Here is a 20,844-nt window from a genome sequence, read left to right as displayed (position 1 = left end):
TTCAAATTGGAGAGTTGTTGAACTAAAGATTGAATTTTCGCTATATGCACACTCAAAGTATCAGACTCTTCCATTTTCAGCTTATAAAATTGCATTTTCAGAAATACCTTGGAGTTGGTGATCTTATTACCAAATATATTCTCGAGGCATGCCCAAATCTCCTTTGCCTTGGACTTGAAGTCGATGTGATGAATCGATGAATCAAATGATTGCGATGACCCTCGAATTGTGCTGCTTCCAAATCTTTCGTATTTGAAGCTCCGTTGATGCCTCAAGTGCTTCATCATCTTCGATGGCATCCCAAACATTCTCCTTCATGAGAAGGAGTTGCACTTTTGTTTGCCATGTGGGAAATCCGTCCCCCTTGAATTTGTCCACAAGGAGAGAGTTGGTGGTGTTATGGATAAATTTGACCAAAGTAAAAAGGCATAAATATGAGTGTGTGTTTGTATGTGTGGCAATAGTATAATAAAATATGGTGTGCATAGGGCCCAGGATTGAGGTGGCAGGGCATGACCATGTGCCACCTTTCCACGTAAGAGGACCCATAAGATGTGATGTACATAATCCATGGTAGTAATATTATAAAATGTAAGATGGCATGGCTCCTCCATGTGCCACCCCTCCACCTAGGCTGCATTTAGTGAGATATGGCCCAAAGTCCATGGGAGAAGTAATATAAAATAGGTGGAGATGAATATGATATTGGATTATTCCCTCCATGTAGGATAGGCCCATGTGGGGGAGGTATAGAAGGTCCAAGAATGCAAGTTAAATAATGGGGAAAGTAGGATAAGGTGGCAAGATTCCTTGTGCCAACCCTCCACTTGTCCTCCTAGAGGTTTGAACGTATTATAAAATTGGGCAGTGACCAAGGGAGTATCATAGACTTAAGATATGGGGCTTGATTTATGTGGAAAAATGAGGCAAAGGGTTGTCGCACACAATTGAGAGTGCATAACCGCCTAGCCCACATGGGAGACTTTTTCACACACCATGCATGTGGGAGGATGCATTTATTGGGAGAGACCCTCTCTCTTGGCTATAAAGGAAGGGGGCTATTCCTTGATGAGACACGCTCATTCTTGTAAAGCCACCTAGCTAGTACTTTGATTTCCCCCTTCCCTTCCTTTCAAATAAAGCATGGCCCTCTTCCCTTGATGTCTCCATCTTTACATTCCTCCTCCCATCATGTACATGCTCTTCTTTCCCCTCTCTCTCTCCCCTTGTGCCATAGTCTCCCTCTTCATTCCCTCCCCTCTTAGTCTCTTTTTTCCACCCAGGTTAACGCTTCTTCCCTCACGTTCCCTATTCCTCTATGGCCCTCGAGCGTCGCCATACCTATCCTCTAGCCTCTTGTCTTGATTTCTTTTCCGGCTAATAGAAATGGTGTGGCTGCTGGGATCGAAATCTCCACAACTAGTGGTGTAAAATCTGTTACTCCTACGACTGGGTGCGGCTCTGCGGCCTCTTCCGTGCGCAGTTCTCTACTTTTGCACCTCCAAACTGTGTGCCTTCCCTGTCTCTACGGCTGCAAAACCTCCCTGCTTCCAGTCTGCCTGCTTTCTGCTCACGAATCCTACGTGTATTCTGGCTGGCGAATCTTCTGCTCTGTAAAACTGTAACATCCTCTCCCTCTGAGCTCCTGCGCGCCCATTCGCGCGTCCACTGTGTACACCCACGCAGATCGCGGACAAATCGCAATGGATTTCTGACTCCTGCATCTTTTGGTCGCAAACGGTTTGTTCTGGGTATCTGCAAAACTGTAACAGAGCCCGCACCCCCTCTCCTCTCTTCTTCTCCTTCTCTTTCTCTTTCTCTTCTCCTTCTCCTCTCCTCTCCTCTCTTTTTATTAAAGAGTGGGATTTGAATCCAAGACCTCCCCCTTCACAAAAGGGAGACTTACCATTGGGCCAGCAGATAAGAAGTGATGAAAATGTAATGATTTTTACTTATATATTGAAATCTTGAAAACTGTAACTCTCTAACCGTAGGGAGTTTTCACATGCTGTAAAACGCAAAAGTACTTCACTTCATGTGCTCTACTCATATCTCCTACTAGATCGCAGATTCTGAACTTTTTCAAGTTCACTTCACAGACGCACGTTCACAGACGCACGCCACACGAGGAGGGTGGATGATGTCACTTCTCGACGCGTTTAAGGATTTGGTGCCTGGTCCTCCGCACCTTACGGCTACCAATTGGCGAGATCTCTTTCTTGATCTTCATGTCGACCTTCAACAGCTGATTGTCCAGTGCATTGTTCAAGGAGACGACGGGTAGGATGATACATCGTGGATGATTCAAGATAAAGAACTAGTGATATGCTGGGAGAACTTTGATGTTAATTCTACTCATTGTGTGGTGATCGAGCTACTTGCTGCTTCGGAAATAATTAAAAGGGTGTCCTTCTTCGAAGGATGGGATGCTCCCTAAGCTTGGGGGGAGATTTGGCACATCTGCCTATTAATTCTTGTGGATAAGCTCGTCTTGAATGGTTTATTCTCAATCTCACTACAAAGGTTTCTAGGCCTCGGCTATGGTTGGTAATGTTTCGACCAAGGGATCCATTTGTACCTAATCAACCTTTTGTGCCTCATTTCGAGCTTTAAGTTGTAATTCTTTTTTGTCTAAAGATAAACTATCAACAAAGGATTGCAAGTTTATTTGGTGCTGAACGGTTGGCTCAAGTATTGAATTCTCCCCATCCTCTCCTTCTACCTATCTTGGACTATCGAGAAACTTGGGATGTCCGGATTTTAGTCTTGGTGTGATGACATCTTGGATCCTTCAATTTGATGGAGCTTACAAACCTTCGACCAAGGCTGTTGGCGTGGATGTGAAGCTCACTTCACCGGGTGGTGAGGAGTATTGTTATAGCAAGTCTGCACCTGCAAGTACTTGCAACCAAGCTGAGTATTCGGCACTCATTTTTGGGCTACAAAAGGCACAAGAACATCACGTCAAGCAACTTGAGGTGCAAGGAGATTCCCAACTAGTGTGTGAACAAGTTAGTGGAAGGTGGAAGGTGCGGAGCAAAGGCTTGGTTCCACGACATCAACAAGCATTCGAACTTTGCAACCAATTTGAAGAGGTAAAAATTCAGCATATCCCTCGAGCTCAAAATCTAGTTGCTGATTTCTTAGCACGTGAAGCTTATACTTCAATCACGCATGAAGCGAGTGGAAGCACCGCCCCAACAAAGCCGCAAGCCACGAAGAAGGGTGATCATTTGTAAGGAATGCAAAGGTTGTGGTCATCATGAAACTAAGTATTGGGCATACTTGATACGAGTTTACCGACTTCGGAAGATCATCAGAAAGGTCCTCAAGGACATTGCTCAACAGAAGGACGCCAGACCGCATACCCCTTAAAGAAATAGCATGGCGACTACAAGAACTGGAAGAAGCTGAAGGTGATGTGCAAGCTCTCCAACTGTTGACATTTGTCATTCTTGTTTGCCTTGATGAACAACCTCATGCAGCGCCGCGTCTCTAACCCTCGCTTGTAAAGATGGCTGCGATATCATGAGGGTTGGTCCTTTTAAGATTGTCTATGAGCTATTCTATGCTGAAAATTCTTCCCGGGTAGTATTTCACAATACACCAATCACACCCTACCCTGCCTATGTGTGCTTTGTGGATGTATCTTCACCTGATTTTCAGTTCAAGCTACCTCTTTCCATTGTTTGCCCATAGATAAGCCTCATTTCGTCTCTCTTTTTCATTTTTCAAGCATGGCTGACATTCCCGTGTTCTGTGAACGGGTTGAAGAAAATCCAAATGAGTATCTTGTGGCCTTCAAGCGCCGTTGTGTTTCTCTCAACTTTCTTACTGAAGATAGATGGCTATTCGTTCTTCCCACATTTCTAGAGGGTTTGACTCAAGTGTGGTATGAGAAGCAGGCCGAAGACGTTCGCCAAAGCTGGCCAAGGTTGACAGCAGCGATGATTGAGTATTTCGGCAAAGAAGAGGAACCAGAGAATGTGTATCTACAGGTGGCAAACTTGAAGCAGTCAGAAGGTGAGACGACGCGTCGATATGTGGATCAAGTGGTCGTGCTCCTGGACCGTTTAATTGCCACGCAGGAGGACAATGCCGGATTTCAAGCTGGAATGACTCAGCATGTGTTGGGCTACCTTGTAGTAGGAGCAAGTGACGAATTCTGCCTCAAGCCCTCAACAAGGTGTATATTCTCACCCTCCGCCTCAAAGATTTCCCCAGCCTCGCCCACGAGCTCCCCTTCTTTCTACTCCCTTGGCCCCTCCAGCTAAAGAGGGCCCCCCTGCAAAAGATTCCGGAGTTAATGACCTAGCCAAGGCCCTGAATGATCTTCGGCTTGAGATGGTGGGCATAAAAAATCAAGCCAACCGCCCTTCAAGAGATCGTGCTAATGTTGTATGCTACGAGTGCCACCAGAAGGGTCATTATCGCACGGAATGTCCCAATATTCCAAGGGTGAATCTTCTAAGTGAATCAGGCAGCACTGAGGATTCTGACGTAGAGATCCTTGACCTCGGGAAAAGAAGTCGTACCACCTCGGAGTCCTCTCCAAACCGTGGACCGGGCCGCCCCAGGAAGGTGTCCTTCTCAGAGCCCTTAGATGCTGAGATGGCAGACCCACCAACAGAGAAGACTAAAAGATCCCACAGGAGTAAGTGGTCGCCCTCCAATTTTCCCATCGGCTCAGGGCAAGAAGACTATTCGGTCGTTCAGGACCTTGCTCATCGGTCTTTGAGCATCACGCTCCCTCAACTAATAGCATTAAGCCCTAAGGTGAGACGTGAGCTGAAGGTGAGACGTGAGCTGCAGCAAGGGCTCTCAACAAGGAGGAGCAAGAAAAAGAACAACAAGGAGGAGCAAGAAAAAGAAAAAGGTACGAGAGGTATCTTCTATCTCTGAAGAAATTGATCGGCACCCATATAAAGTAGATGTCATCATAGATAATTGCCGTGTCAAAAGTGTGTGTGTCGATGGGGGAGCTGCATGTAATATCACGGTGCCCCGAATCATGAAGAAATTGAATTTGAAATGCACAAGGCGTTCCTCCACTCGAATCAAGATAGCAGATGGTCGATGACTCGCCACCTTGGGAGTCATTGAGGATTTGCCCATCACTGTCAATGGGTTGACCACCACCGTCAATTTCTATGTAGTGGACATCGAAGTATGGGCACAAGGGGAGGTACTTGCATTTCGGTCTCTCTTTCTATTCTCCCCTTGGTTGTTGGCCATGGTATTATCTCCCCTTCTAGAGCTCAATGGATCATTATTTTGATTGGAGGGCGTAAGATTGGTCTTCTCAATCTTTATGCTCCCAACAACAGAGGGGAGCGGATCTCCTTTTGGAAGGAGTTACTCTCTTGGGTCCCCATTGCAGATTCTTGGATCATTGGTGGCGACTTCAACATGGTTGAGTTGCCTTCAGACAAAAAGGGAGACAGACAGGATGGAATTCATTCTTTGGAGAGGGCAGCCTGGGATGCCTTTCTCTTTCAGTTCAGTGGCAGAGACACTTGGTTGGATGATGCCTTTCATATTATGCCACAGTCACTCCTGTACTCTTGGTCGAACAGGAGAATACACATGCCCATTCATGCACGGATTGACAGATTTTATGTAGACGATTGGGCACTTGACAGAGGAGGATCTGTATGCATTTCTACTGGGGTTTCCACCTCATATCATTTTCCAGTGGTGTTGCAGATTCTTGAGCCTCATCGGAGAGGACGCTCTGCCAGTGTCAGGATTCCGGATGCTTTTTATGCAGAGGAGAGCCTCACAGAGGATATTTTACAGATTTGGGTTTCTCACATACACGATGGAGCTGTCCATCCATCTCAGGTAGCTGCAGCCTTATCCGGAATTAGTGACTATTATCATTCAGTCGCTGATTCTAGGAGACGTGAGATTCTCAGATGTGAGATTGGTATACGCCAGCAGTTCGCGTCCCTTCAAAGAGAAGAGCAGAAGAGGCCCACAGATGCTTGGATTCAGAAGCGCCTTGCTGCAGCAAGGGCTCATTTGCAGACATTGTTGGATCAGAGAGCAGAGTATGCCTTTCATGCATGGGAATCCTTTTGGATTCAGATGGGTGGCAGGGTCAACAAACACTTTTTCTCTACTCATGGGCCCAGACATAGTAGAGATAGTGTTTCGCAGCTTGTTGACTCAGACGGGGTGTTACAGTCAGATCCTGATGCTGTCATGCGTGTAGCTTCAGATTTTTTTGCATCCCTTCTTACTGCAGATCCAAGCACACAGTCCATTGATGATGCCAGAGAGGTTATTTGGCAGTGTATCCCTGTATTGGTGAAGGATGAGATGTATGTTTCTCTGGATGCACCTTTCACCAATGCAGAATTCAAGACTGCTTTACTTGCCCTTCACAAGGGCAAGTGCCCAGGTTCAGATGGACTTACCCCCTTCTTTTTTATTACTTTTTGGGAGCAGATTGGTGATCACATTACATCAGCCCTGCAGGGCGTGTGGGACTCTGGTGAGATGCCGGACTCACTCACAGATGGTCTCATTCATCTCATCCCAAAGGGGGGTAATAGGAATCTTGTGTCTCAATGGAGACCCATCACTCTTTTGGGCACTTTTTACAAGATTCTGGCGAAAGCCATCAGTCTGCGGCTACAGGTTTTTCTTCCAGATTTGATTCATGACACGCAGACAGGGTTTGTGCATGGCAGAAGTATTTTTTATAATATTTTCTCATTTTGGGAGGCCTCAGAATGGGCCATGCAGAGCCGCCAGAGATTGGCCATTCTACTCTTGGACTTTGAGAAAGCTTACGAGCCATCTATAAGGTTAGAATTCTCAAATTCTAGCTTATTAAAGACCTTTGTATGAACTTTAAGTATACCCATTGAAGCCTTAAAATGGTAGCATGGGCTAATATTTGTAACTATATCCTGGGAAAGCTTCGTCCAATGACCTAAACTTCCATAACTGTGCTCCCTTTTAAAAGTAGGGTGACTTTTAAGAGAGAAGCATAGTTATAAGTGTATGTCATTGGGCAAATCTTTCCTATAGAGTAATGGAAGTGTAGGTCATTAGGCGAATCTTTCCTAAGGTAGAGTTTAAAATATTAGCCCCATGCTTCATACACAGGTCTTTACCTTATAGATGGCTCTAGATGACTTATGCCAATCAATTTGAGAACTTGGAAGGACTAAATTTGTACCTCATACGAGGAAGTCATGTAAATTTTTAAGAAATTTAATAAAAAATTTAAGCTCTGAATATTAGTCCCTTGCCAACTTGGAGAAGCTTCTAGATTTGCCATTGGGCGAATATTTGCCCTTAAATTTTATCTTGGAAATAATCCAATGCCTGTCATCTTGCACAAATTGAATGCCCAAATAATAATGAAGCAACCACAAATCGGACATGTCAAAAGTCCGCTGCAGTTCAGCCTTGAAATTTGTAATTTTTCTAGGATTTGTCCCCGTAAGCAATATGTCATTGACATAACAAACGATAACGAGCATTCCCTAGCTAGTCCAAAAGGCATCAATCTTGGCATAGAGGGTGCTCTCGTGTGGACTATTATGCATTCCCTGACTAGTCCAAAAGGCATCAATCTTGGCATGCCAATCTCTAGGAGCCTGTTTCAAGCCATACAAGGCTTCCTTCAATTTGCATACCTTGCCTTCCATGCCAAGCTGCGTAACAAACTTCCTCTCGAAGATCCCCGTTCTAAAGTGCAGTTTTGATGTCTAGCTGATGGATATTCCATCCATGAAATGCAGCTAGAGCAACCACACACTTAACCGTGGTCATACGGAAAGTAGGGGCAAAGGTCTCATCATAATCTATGCCTTTCTTCTATGCATAGCCTTTGCAACGAGATGGGCCTTGTACCTGCCTATGGAACCATCTAACTATACCCATTTGGTTCCAATTGCTTTCTTGCCGACGAGAAAATCTACTAACTCCCAAATGTGGTTTTTCTGAATGGAGTCCAACTCCGCTTGCATGGCCTATATCCAATGGACATTGTCACGAGCATCCTCAAAATAATCAGGGTCATTTGCCTCAAGTATTTTGCTGACCCAAGCTGACTCACAACAGTGGGCATCTTCAGCATCTCCAGTGCCACTCTCTGTACGGCTGGGAAGAGGTGTAGAAATCTTGCTATCCTCAAGACTCTGGACTCTGGAGCAGCCAGCGTGGAACACCACTGTAGAGTCCTGCTGCAAAGTCTGATTTTCCAAAGGCATATCTACTGCATCATCAAAAGAAATGGGAAGCAGCCCATCAAAAGCATCAGTTGAACCATGATTTCTGTTCAAAACAGCAAGGGGCAGATCTGCATTTTCTGCGAAAACAACATCCCAAGACCTTCCTGGTCATGGGTTTATAAAGTTTGTAACCCTTGCTTTCAGCACTCTAGCCAATAAAGTTTTTATGCCCTATCATCAAGCTTACCATGCAATCCTTGAGGCACATGTGCATACACTACACAACCAAAAGTATGAAAGTAACCCACATTGCGCTTATGATCATACCAAGCTTGATAAGGTGTCATAACCTTAATCGCCTTTGTGGGAAACAAGTTCAACATATGATTTGAGCACATAATGGCTTCCATCCAAAATTTATGTGGCAGCTCTTTTGCCTTATACATGCGTCTCCCCATCTCCATGAGTGACCTATTTTTCCTTTCATTGTTCTCGGGATTGTATCATACCATGCACTGATGTCTAATGCTTTTCTCAGCCAAAAAATGTGTCAATGCATTGGACATATATTCCCCCCCCTTGATCTGAACGGAGGGCCTATAACCTCATTCAGATTGATTTTTAACCAAGGCAACAAAGTGCTTGAACACAGTGAAGACTTCAGATTTCTCCTTTAAAGTAAGCACCCATGTAAATCTTGTGAAGTCATCTATAAAGGTGACAAAATATAGATGACTTCCAAGAGGTGGTGTCTACATCAGACAACAAACATCACTAAGTACGAGCTGCGACTTTCTCACAGCCCAGACTGCACCATCCTTGGGAGAAGAAAATCTATGCATTTTTCCCAAACTACAGCCCTTACAGCCCTCACATACATGCTTATGAGGGGCCTCAATACGAGGTAAGGCATCAACCATCTGGAATTTGTACATTAACATAAGGCTGCCATAATTCACATCCCAAACTTGGCATGCCACAACTCCGCATCCTACATGGAAGAGGTAAAGGCAACATAAGCTGAATGTGATAGGCATCAAGCTGGAATAACCTGTGACAAAGTGTGTTTGTCAACACCAAGGCATAGTCTCGCTCTCTATGACGTATTGTACATCTATCATCCTCAAATATGACCTGATAACCTCTTTGAGAGAAAGAAGAGACAGAAAGTAAATTCTTATTGATCCCAAGGACAAATAAGACATTCTAAATGCAAAGATCTGAACCATCCACAGCTATGAGTGAAAGCCCTCCGATCCCTTTAACAGGATAAGAAGAATTGTTGGCGCATGAGACTTTCTTGCCAACAGGTGCACTGGATAGCTTGTCAAACAATGCCCTATGTGAAGTGATATGGCGGGAGGCATCGCTATCAAAATACCATGTTTCGGCTGTCTCATGGACGCTGAAAGTACAGGACTCCCAAGAGGTATCATAGCTGCAAGTAAAAAATGTCCAATCATGCTCAACAAAGTGAGCAAAATTATCGTATGACTCCATATTATGGGCTCAACCTGAAACAGCCATACCAGATTCCTTTTTCCGTTCTTTTGCAAGCCTCTTTGGGCACTCACTAAAGTGATGACCTGGCTTCATACAAAAATGCCATTTACCTTTCTTAAAAGGCTTTGCAGCATCCTTCTTATCCTTCCCACCTGCATGTCCAAAAGCACTACTGCAAGAATGATGACCGTGGTTATATTTGGGCAGATATTTTCTTTTGCCCTTATCCTTGGCTTAAAACACTTGCACTCATTTTTTTCTTACTGCTGCTCCTTCCCACCTCTCCCCCTGCTGCCCCCTCATGTAGCTCTCCTCTCAGCCTAGCCCTCATCCCCCTCCCCTCTCAGCCCCTCCCTCCTTGCCTCAGCCCCTCTTAGCTCTCTCCCACTCTTAGCCCCTCACCTCTCCCTCCCCCAACATGCCCTCTCCCTCCCCCCCCCCCCGACCTGCAGCTCCCCTCTCCCCCGCCCACTCTCCCAAGGCTGCAGACCTGCCCTCCCCTACCCCCGCCTCCTCCTCCCCTACCCCCGCCTCCCTCCCTCTACCCTACCTCCCCCCCTACCCTACCCCGCTTGCCCGTCCCCTACCCCCGACTCCTTTCCCTCCTCCTTTTCCCTCTCCCCAGCTCCCCTCCCTCTTCGCTCCTCCCTCCCTGGGCTGCCTCCCAATCCCTCTCTCGCCTCCTCTTCTTGCTTTCTCCCCCTCTTCCTTCTCCCCTCCTCTCAGTCCCTTCCTCCCTTAGCCCCTCCAAAACAAAGAGAGAATTTCCCCTCTCCTCTTTTAGCCCTCTCACAGCAGGGATTGTCAGACATAGCTTATTGGTGTTTGAATCGGCCCTTTCACCCTTGATTGATGAATGGAATCCCAATCAGCCAATCCTCGACCGTTTCCAACAGCTACTGTGAGAACCATTGATACGTACATTTCCTAAACTACTACTGCAGATCACGGGAGTAGCACCAACTTAGTTCCACCCAGCCAATTCCTGTTGAAGCGTGAGAGCTCACAGAGAAAAAAAAAAATTGAATCACATCAAAGTTCCTTCTCCTTCTCTCACTAACTCCAACAAGCCCCATCTCCCTAGATGGATCTAGATGCCACATGTCATCATCATAGGGCCTTCCTAATGCATCTTTTCACCCCTCTCTTGAGTTACTTTAATTTTAATTGCCCCTAGGCACATTTCTTGCATTAGGCCCTTGGCCTTAGATCCACCTAGTCTGGTGCTATCAACCCTCACCTAGGACCTTGACATTAATTCCCTCCCGATCATTTACATGAAGCGCAAACAAACATATTATAAACATAGATCCTTTAAGGGAAATGTCGACTGATTCTTCCGAGGTCATGCTACCTCGGCTAGAGCGTAACATTCCTTCCCTCTTCAGACATCAGCGTCCTCGATGATAAAGTCTGGGAACACTCTCCACAACTGGTATACGGATTCCCAGGTAGCTTCGGATAGAGGCTGACCATGCCATGCAACCAACACCGTGGGTATCTTCCGATTTCGTATTTGCATTGTTCCTCGGTCTAGGATTCTGCGGGCTTAGATAGGATGTTATCAGGTGCACTCGTTACTAGCTTAGCAACAGACACACATAACAAACAAGGTACTCACCTCTGAGAAGATCCCGCTAGCTGAATTTGCATCTCTTCCGCTCTGGGACTTCCCTCCATTTCCACGTCGCATTCTGAGACTACCATCTCAGCCATCCGATGATCCTTATTCCGTGGACAATCCTTCCACTGATGAGGCTGAAGGCAACCAAAACACAAGCCTTCTCTCCTCGCTTTTTCCCTTTGCTCTGGGTTTAAGGGAGACTTAGACCAAGCCCGGGCTGCCATTGGTGTTACTTTCCTCTTCACTCCAATGGTGGTACTTGATTTAGGAGTTTCAGCTGGTTTCGCCTGCTTGGCTTGACCACTCAGCTGAGAACCACTCCCTTTACTAATCCACTTCTTCTTAAACCCAGATTTCTTCTGGTACCCATACTAGGTTCCGACCTGTGCAAACCCACTTGGCCTGCTGCCCTTGGCATCTTCATAGTTCAGGGCTATGGCTATTGCATCATCCAACGTGTTCGCATACTTAGCCCGAACTTCCATTTTAATCCGATCATTCAATCCAAATATGAAATCCTTCACTTGGATTGATTGAGGCAGGAGTTCATCAACCTTCATTACACTCTCTCGAAATTTATCAGTGTACTCTGCCACTGACAAATTTCTCTGACGAAGGTTTCTATACTGATCCCAAGCTCGGGATGCTTCGTCAGGAGGTAAGAAGTGTTTCTTGAATTCTCGTTTAAACCCCTCCCAGGTAGTGGATGCAATAACATCTTTTTGTTGTTTAATCCACCACCGATCCGCTGCCTCACTGAACATGTGGGTGGCCTCGCGGATCTTCTTGATATCATTTCTGATTTCACAAATGGCGAACGCCTCGTCCCATTTGTGTAACCAGGTCTCAATGACATCAGAACTACGGTCATTCATCCGACCAGAATACTTTTCCGGTCTATAATTGGCAATATTAGGTACTTTAGCCTTTCTAGGCTCGACCGTATGGACACTACACTCCGGTTCCATTGGAGCCTTTCCCTTCTCCTCTCGAGAAGGTCTGGCAGACATACTGTGTATCACTCTTCTAAGTTCAGATTGCCCTGCATTGGCTTGTAACTGTTGCGCTAATAACTGCTGCAAGGCATCCTCAAGTAATGCAATCCTGCCAGATAAGGTGTGAGCTACTGGGCGCGACACCTGCTGGGTCGGCCGGACTCCTGATTCACCAGGGTCCTTCCTGGAAGCTCCTTCTTCTGCTTCCATTCCGGTCAATGGGTGTTTTGCTTTTTTTTTTTTTTTTTTTAAATAAAAACACCGCCAGAACACTGTATTTACAGACTAACAAAATTCAGGGTACTGGCACTCTGACACAATTCCCTATACTAGGGAATACCTGCAATCCCAGCTTCACACTAACTAGGCATTTGACACAGGCATATATCCAAATCCCGCTTTTCCCTATACTAGGGAAATTCTTGCAAACTAACTCTGACTGAAGCATACAGGCACATACACAGGCATAGTAAACTGCAAACTCTGCTGTACAGAAATAATAAGCTGCACACTAAAAACTGAAATTTTATAATAAAGGAAAAATTGATGCTCCCTGGTCTTGCTCGCTCCTGCCTCTCGATTTGATACCACCGTGATACCAAATGAAACAGACTGTATACACGTCTCAGCTCCACAAACAAATGATGCGCTGTTCTTTTTTTTTTCTCTGCCAAGGCGTAGCTCTCTGTTTAGAATCTGTCTCAGCCTACAAGCTGTCTGTGTGGCCTTAGAAGGCTATGACTGTGAGTCCATTCGGAAACAGGTCGAAATCTATTACGGGTCAGCGCCAGAGAGCGGGAGATGTGACGAAATAGATAGCGATCGTCAACCTGTCATCTATTTTCACAGGCTCCCAGATCCCGTGTGTCGCCCAATCCACGTATCGCTTCGAAGGTCTCCCGTAATACGAGCTCCTATTAAGCCTGAGCAAATATTACGGACAGTGCGGGAGGACCACCACGTCATTCGTCGTCACGGGCAGCAACCCCTCCAAAATTCGTCGATCACGTATCACTTCACAGGCCAGTGCCGATCAAACCCACGAACCACCACGCATCCCGTGCCTGCACTCCAAGTCTGCTGTCCACTACCAACGAGCAACTGATACGTTCTTCAACTGATAGCAATTATACGCTTCACGTTCCGTTAGATCACCGCACAGTTACTATCGTCGACCAAAATTCGCCCATCCCTTGATCTCAACTCGGCTCTGATACCAAATGATACGTACATTTCCTAAACTACTACCGCAGATCACGGGAGTAGCACCAACTTAGTTCCACCCAGCCAATTCCTGTTGAAGCGTGAGAGCTCATAGAGAAAAAAAAAAAATCGAATCACATCAAAGTTCCTTCTCCTTCTAACATTAACTCCAACAAGCCCCATCTCCCTAGATGGATCTAGATGCCACATGTCATCATCATAGGGCCTTCCTAATGCATCTTTTCACCCCTCTCTTGGGTTACTTTAATTTTAATTGCCCCTAGGCACATTTCTTGCATTAGGCCCTTGGCCTTAGATCCACCTAGTCTGGTGCTATCAACCCTCACCTAGGACCTTGCCAATAATTCCCTCCTGATCATTTACATGAAGCGCAAACAAATATATTACAAACATAGATCCTTTAAGGGAAATGTCGACTGATTCTTCCGAGGTCATGCTACCTCGGCTAGAGCGTAACAACCGTCATTTGTCCAAAAGACGAGTTGCAGCAGCAATTCTAGAAGGACATAGAGCTTGAGAGCTCTACTACACTCTTCGCACGCATCTATGGATCTTGTCCTTCCACATTACATGCCAGAGATTAGATGCTTGCGGCTTGGTTTGGACGCAGTGATACCATTGGAGTTTTTGGTTCCGAATTCGCAAGGTGCTATTGAACATCATCTTGGTGAACAAGAGGCTCTATAGAAATGGTTACACCAACTTGCTGAGCTAGACAAACTCTGGCTCCAGGCAACTTGGTCTCAACAGGTGATTCAACGTCGGAGAAAAGCTTGTCATGACAGACACACCATACCCAAGCATCTGAAGAAAGGCATGCTTGTCCTATTATACAATGCCAAGCTAGGTCCCAGTAAAACCAATTTCAAGCTTGGATGGAATGGGCTGTATAAACTTATTGAGATATTCAATAATGGGATAGTCCACTTGGAAGATCTCTCGGGCCAAGTTATCCCAAAAACCTTCAATGGTAGTGGGGTAAAGCTATACTAAGCTGGCAGTTATGCTCTTCCATGCAGCCGTTCAACATCCAGCAAGGCTTAGTGGCCTTAATGGCCTATTAATTATGGATGATTTTAGGCTTAGCATGGGGTTCACAAACTTCTATACTCCAGTTATGATTGACTTTTTGTCTGTGATGAGGACACTCTATAAGAATCTTTATTTTGAGTGGGCTTGATGGCATGATAGATACTATAGCCAGGGTGGCTTGGGATACATCCATTCTCCCCACTCAAAAAGGGGATTTTTGCTGGGGCAAGATCCGTGGAAGGACTTCTTCATTCGAGGCATTCAGTCGTGTCCACCCTCATCAGAAGGAGATTGGGTAGGCAGCACCAGATGGATCTTTACCTCATCCCATCTCACATCTCCTTCTTCCCCTCTTATGGCAACAATCCTGAAAGCTTGGACCAACTTCAGGAGTATGCTTTTGAGAGCTCCCCCTTCCTCTCGCGAAGAGATTGATAGGTAGCCTATCATGTGGAACGATAGTATACTTGATGAGCATGGCAGACCACTTGGCACTACTATATGCAGTGGTCTAGGTGGGAGAGGGGCCCTGCCTCTTCTGCTGGTTCTTGGAAAGCATTCAAAAAGCTGCCAAAAGATAGATTACTTGGTGAGTCCCCTCGAGGGAGGACACGGAGGATCCAACAGATTGATGAAGCCATACTAGTGGAGTGATTGGAGACAGATGATATGCCCATTACTTGCTCTACTTGGATGGGGGATTTTTCAAGAGTGGGCATTCCTGTGCAGGTTATTGCCCTTCGACGTGCAAGTCAGGATGCCCTTGTATTTGATGTCCACTCACAAGGCAGGCTATCCAAATCCACGTATGACATTTTGCTGGAGTCTCCTTTTCAGCTTGTGAGGATCTTAGGTTTGTGGAGCATGGTTCTGACTCGGAGTGGTACCTTGATCTTGATGCAATTCTTATTGCCTTGGGTTCATGGAGATTGTGACTCTATGTAGGTGTCTCCATAAAGTTCTCACTGTGGGACCCCAGGGAGTGGGAGTGAATTGATGAGGAGCACCGAGAGAAAACCTCCCTTTCTTTCATGACACTGTCACTAATGCTAGGAGAATCAGGAGATTTCAACTCAGATACATAGGTTGGAGGCCTTCCAAATCCACTCATCGGAAGAATTTTTATATATCTTCGGACTCACAGTGGTACCTTGATCCTTATCCGCTTCTTATTGCCCTAGGTTCATGGAGATTGTGGCTCTATACAAGTGTCCCCATAAAGTTCTTACAGTGGGACCCCGGGGAGTGGGAGTGGGAGTGGATTGATGAGGAGCACCAAGAGAAGACCCTCCCCTTCTTTCATTACACTATCAGTAACTCCAAGAGATTTCAACTCAGCTGTGAGGTTGGAGGCCTTCCAGATTCACTCATCGGGAGAATTTTCAAATATCCCCAGACTTGCAGAGGGTTTTCTGGAAGAGACTTTGAAAATCCCTTAGAAATAGAAAAATCACTCTTTTCTTTTGGCTTTCTACTCATAGAGGGATTACAGTGAACCTGTGGAGATCCAAATGCTACTTGTCCTCCTTGCATATCAGCTGTGGAGTCAATCCAGCATTGCTTATGGAATTATAGATAGGTGAGGATAGTTTGAAAGGGGGTTGCCAAGATTTTCAGTACTTTTATATGCTCTCCTTTCTTCATGACTTGCGGCTCAATTGCTTGGCTTACTCTTACACGGCCTCAGGTGTTCTACGAGAGGCATGACTCTTCATGGGCTTTCTCGATCCAACGACACATAGTCAAGTCATGCTCTTTGGATATTGTTCAAAAAACACTTGCTCTCTACAATGAGAATGTGGTGCCATATTCTTTAGTATCTACTCCTCTTGCAATAAGAGTGCTTCCTACTCTTGAAAAGTGAGAGGACGTGGATATGAAGATTGAGTGACGTGTGAAAAGAAAGATATGACTCGGGTAAGGAGTCCAAGGTAGTGAAAAAAACGTGTGCATCTGAAATAACTTCATCAATATTTAAGAGTTGCTCACGCAAGTCTTGAATTCAAGTGACACGTTGCTGCATGGAGTCCCCTTCATTCATGTGTACCCCATCAAGCTCCTTGCACAAAAATGAGACTCTAGCCTCATTGCGAGCTTGATACATGTTCTCCAAAATATCCCAAGATCATTCTAAATGCCGGTAGGACCGAATATGAGGAATTATGAACCTCTTCACATTAAGTGAAATCGATGGCAATGCCTGGCTTAGGAGTAACAATTGCACGTGCTTGTGCTAGCGCTTGACCAATTGGACAAGCTTGTTGTTGCCCTTGTTGCCCCCCCCCCCCGGGGCACCACTGCGACCCCCCCTCCCTGTGGAGCAATGCCTAGCGCAATCTGATCGGGACGTGCTTCATCACCTGTGACAAAGTCCCAAAATTCTTGGCAACCAAAAGATTCCGCACCATAAAACTTCAGCGATGATAGTTGGTGCCATCCAACCTATCCTCCTAGACAAGCATGGATTCTGCTATGCCATTTGAGCAAAAAAATATGAGGCAAAGAAACTCAACTAAGTTCATGTGCCATGGACACTCTGCTCAAGCAATAGAAATCACTTCCAAAGCCAATAGTTGGTTTGAGGATGCATCTCAAATCTACCAGAAAATTCCGGTGATAGGATATGTATTGTAAGCTTGAAATTCTCTGCTCAAAACTCAGCCAATGCTTGGCTCAACAAGGCATAAACCCAACTGAAAATCACGTCTTTCCTGAGCCAAACAACCAATTGCAAAGCCCGATTCCTCTCAAGGCAGATTATGGTGGCCAGATTTTGGAAGGTAGGTGACTGATCCAGGAGGTGAAAATCAGCAAAACCAGCCACAAAAATGTACAACCAGATGTAGAAACCACTCGAAAACAGCCTGAACAAAGCCACTCGAAAACAAAACCCTAGAATCATCTTGAATGAGGCGCCTTGCTTTGTAGCAGCTCCTGGAGCTGGCTCAAGTAAAAAACGACTTGCTGGCTGAAATTTTCACGACAAAGGTGATTTTCTTCACCACATAATCGAAGCCAAAGGGCATGGGACACGCAGGGTGCGAGCAAGGGGGAACCTTCTCTGATACTAAATGTTGGAAATAGAAGCAAGAGAGCATGAGAGAATGGAGATGAAGCAACCTAGAATGAAATTACCAACAACATCAATGAAGTAAAAGGCTAGGGTAGTCATGCAAACGAAACCCTAGGATGGACCCCAACTACAGTCAAAAGATGTGTGGTGACTAACTCACCCGCAAACTCGACATCTAACTGAGGTTAGGGGTAAAAAACCTTAATAAATGCCCTAGCACCTTATTACATAACATTGGCCACTGCCTTAGGAAACATAATATTTCTAACACCTTGAGATGTAGACCATAAACTACTAGTCTTTTCCTTAATTTAGTATCCTAGAGGATAGTTGTGATTGTACAGGTTGTTCAAAAAGCTTACAAAATGTTGACAACTAGGCACGCCACACTACTAAAAGGCTCGATTTGTCACCAAATTGCAATAATCACCAAATTTTTACAATTAGACGAGCATGACCATTCTAAAAATCCAAAATAACTCTGAAATTAAATTACTTTAGAAATTTGGCCAAGCAAGACATGAACAGAAAAGTCCTTTGTCTATTAAGCAAGTATACCCATGGACTTCGTGAGAAAATCGAAATGATAGCCTGTTTATTGGAATAACAAATCCGAACAAATAAGAGGAAGTTATTTTGTTTTCTTGGGTTTTTATTTGTGATGGTTGATCAGAATGAACTACATAATGCACCACTATTGCTATGAAAATCACGAACTACACTTCAAAGATATATCTACATCTAGTAGAAATACATAAACTGGACAGGTCTGTCGAGGGTGTTGGATGGAAAGAGAGAAAGAGGAGAGTCTGACTTTCTTGGCAAACCATTGGTTTGGAGGACTCCTTCTACAGATAGAAGCATCTAAATGACAGTTCCATTAGCATGTGGACTATGCCTTGGGTAGTATTTATGGGACGAATTGCACAAATCTGAACAAACAATCTCCGACTACTCTGCTGAAAAGTCAAGTAGATCAATGTCAATTGCCATTGTTACAAAAATTGTACCTGTGAATAGGGCACCAAGAGAAGAGCCTCCCTTCTTCCAATACACGGTTAGTAATGCCAGGAGGTTCCAACTCAGCCTTAAAGGTTGGAAGCCTACCAGAGCTCCTCATTGGGAGAATTTTCAGATTTTCGTCGAAATGCAGAAATCCTTTTGGAAGAGACTTGGGAAATCCCTCAGGAATAGAAAAATCACTCTTTTCTTTTGGCTTTCTATTCATAGAGGGATTCTTGTGAACAAGTGGAGGTTGAGGGTCGAGGCAGATTCCATATGTTCTCGTTGCCTCTCTACCGATTGAGTCTATTCAACATTGCCTATGGGACTGCAGACATGCAAGGAACATTTAAGGAGATTGCTAGACTATAGAGCACTTTATGCATTCTCCTTTCTTCATGACCTGGGGCTCGGTAGCATGGCTCTCTCTTTTGGGGCCTCAAGTGTTCTATGAGAGACGTGACTCTTCCTGGGCTCTTTCGAATCGACAGCATTTGGTTGAGTCATGTTCTCTAGATGACATTCTTGGCTCTCTGTACAGACCTGCACATGCATCTCTGGATACTTCATGGGAGATTTTGGTGAGCATATCAGCATGGCATATTTGGAGATCCAGATGTACAGAGGCCTTGGATGGTTCCAAGTCCATCCCGCTCACACATTGGCTAGTATCTAGATGGACATGATACATACTCTACTAGCGATTTGGGGGGACCGTGCAGGGTTCTTCACGAGCAGTCTCTCAGGAGGAATGTAATCTTAAGGGAGTGGAGCGGCTCCCCATTCTGCTCGGAAGCCCCCATTGTTACGTCAACTATAATACCAAGGCCGTAATATGAGGTGGGAGACCAAGAGGGCTAGACAATGCCTGCATAGTGGAGTAGAGGGCTATGGTCTAGGAGTGTTCCTACGCCTAGGCATTTATTGGAAGGTGCAATTGGAGTACCCTTGAGAAGGGTTTAATGAAAGGTCACTTTAGGACACATTGCACACTAGGAAGACTCCACATGGCAGGCATTGGGCAAGGTGGGAGGATTCTAGAGAGAGCTCCAAAAGGAAGGAGGTCTTGAGACAAGCACCATGCAGAGAAACCACAGGAGAAAAGAAAGAAGCCTAAGAGGGAGCACTTAGATCCGATGGCTGGACGGTAAATTGCAAGTTAGCCCTCTATTTCATTCTTGTAACACCCACAGGATTGAGATGGCACTATTCTCGCTCTGTTATAGGAGCTTCATTTTGCCATTTGGTTTCATTTCTCACTGAGCTTTGCTCTCGGAGGTTCTTTCATACTTAATAGAAGTCTCTTTTAACCTTGGAAAAAAAATGTGCATGTGAGAATTCACACTCATGGGTGCCTGTGTGTGCATGTTTGCATGCATGCATACATGTGCATCTATATCGAAGGTTGAGAAAGAAAGAGAACAAAGAGAGAGAGAGAGAGAGAGAGAGAGAGAGAGACTTACCCACTCAAGTTGTTGTACAGCCACTCCAGCTGTGTTTGTTTCATACATGCCTCCAAGTACCTAGCAATATCATTACAAGATATAAAAGTTGAAGCTACGACATTTGAGATGGAAACTCTCTCTCTCTCTCTCTCTCTCTCTCTCTCTCTCTCTCTCTATCTATCTATCTACGTACCTATATAAATATAAATATGTGTGTGAGTGTGTATGTATACATACATACATACATACATACATACATACATACATATATACGTATGTATGTATGTATGTGTATATATATACATATACACGTGCATATGTATGTATATATGTATATGTACACACACACACACATATATATGTATACATATATGTATGTATATATATACATATATGCACACACACTTTTTTTTTGTGAGAAGAAATATTTTATTGCTGTGAAATAATTACATTCGTAGTTACTTCCAAAGTGGAGTAACTACTACTCAACTGAAAATCTCAGTATAAGCTAGATATACATCATGATCAATCAAACGAGTACGAAAGCAATCATAGAACGATTGCCGCAGAGATCGTTCGAAAAAACAAAAGATGGAAAAGTAGGATCACCAAAGACTCTATGATTGCTGTCTATCCATAGAGTCCACAGTGCCTAGTAGCACACCCAAACAAAAAATAAATCAAAACCCTGTCTAGCTGGATGGAAATCAAATAACCAGAAGAACCTGCCAAAAGTAACAGTAGCAAATCTCGC

General features: G+C 44.8%; 1 protein-coding gene across 1 annotated transcript in view; it reads right to left on the bottom strand.

The window, feature by feature from the left end:
• LOC147898297 (protein PEP-RELATED DEVELOPMENT ARRESTED 1, chloroplastic) overlaps nucleotides 1-20,844 on the bottom strand; it is an 88,182-nt gene that overhangs the window by 7,592 nt on the left and 59,746 nt on the right. The window contains exon 8 of the mRNA XM_087379419.1: nucleotides 20,109-20,168. Coding sequence (XP_087235545.1) covers nucleotides 20,109-20,168 — 60 coding nt within the window. The remainder of the gene's footprint in view (nucleotides 1-20,108; nucleotides 20,169-20,844) is intronic.

This window comes from Dipteris shenzhenensis, chromosome 9 (assembly GCF_047967505.1).
Source record: "Dipteris shenzhenensis isolate YYH24624 ecotype China chromosome 9, Dip_SZ_1.0, whole genome shotgun sequence".
Taxonomy (NCBI): Eukaryota; Viridiplantae; Streptophyta; class Polypodiopsida; order Gleicheniales; family Dipteridaceae; genus Dipteris; species Dipteris shenzhenensis.
The sequence above is the reverse complement of the archived record's forward strand: the minus strand, read 5'-3'. Positions and strand labels throughout refer to the sequence as shown.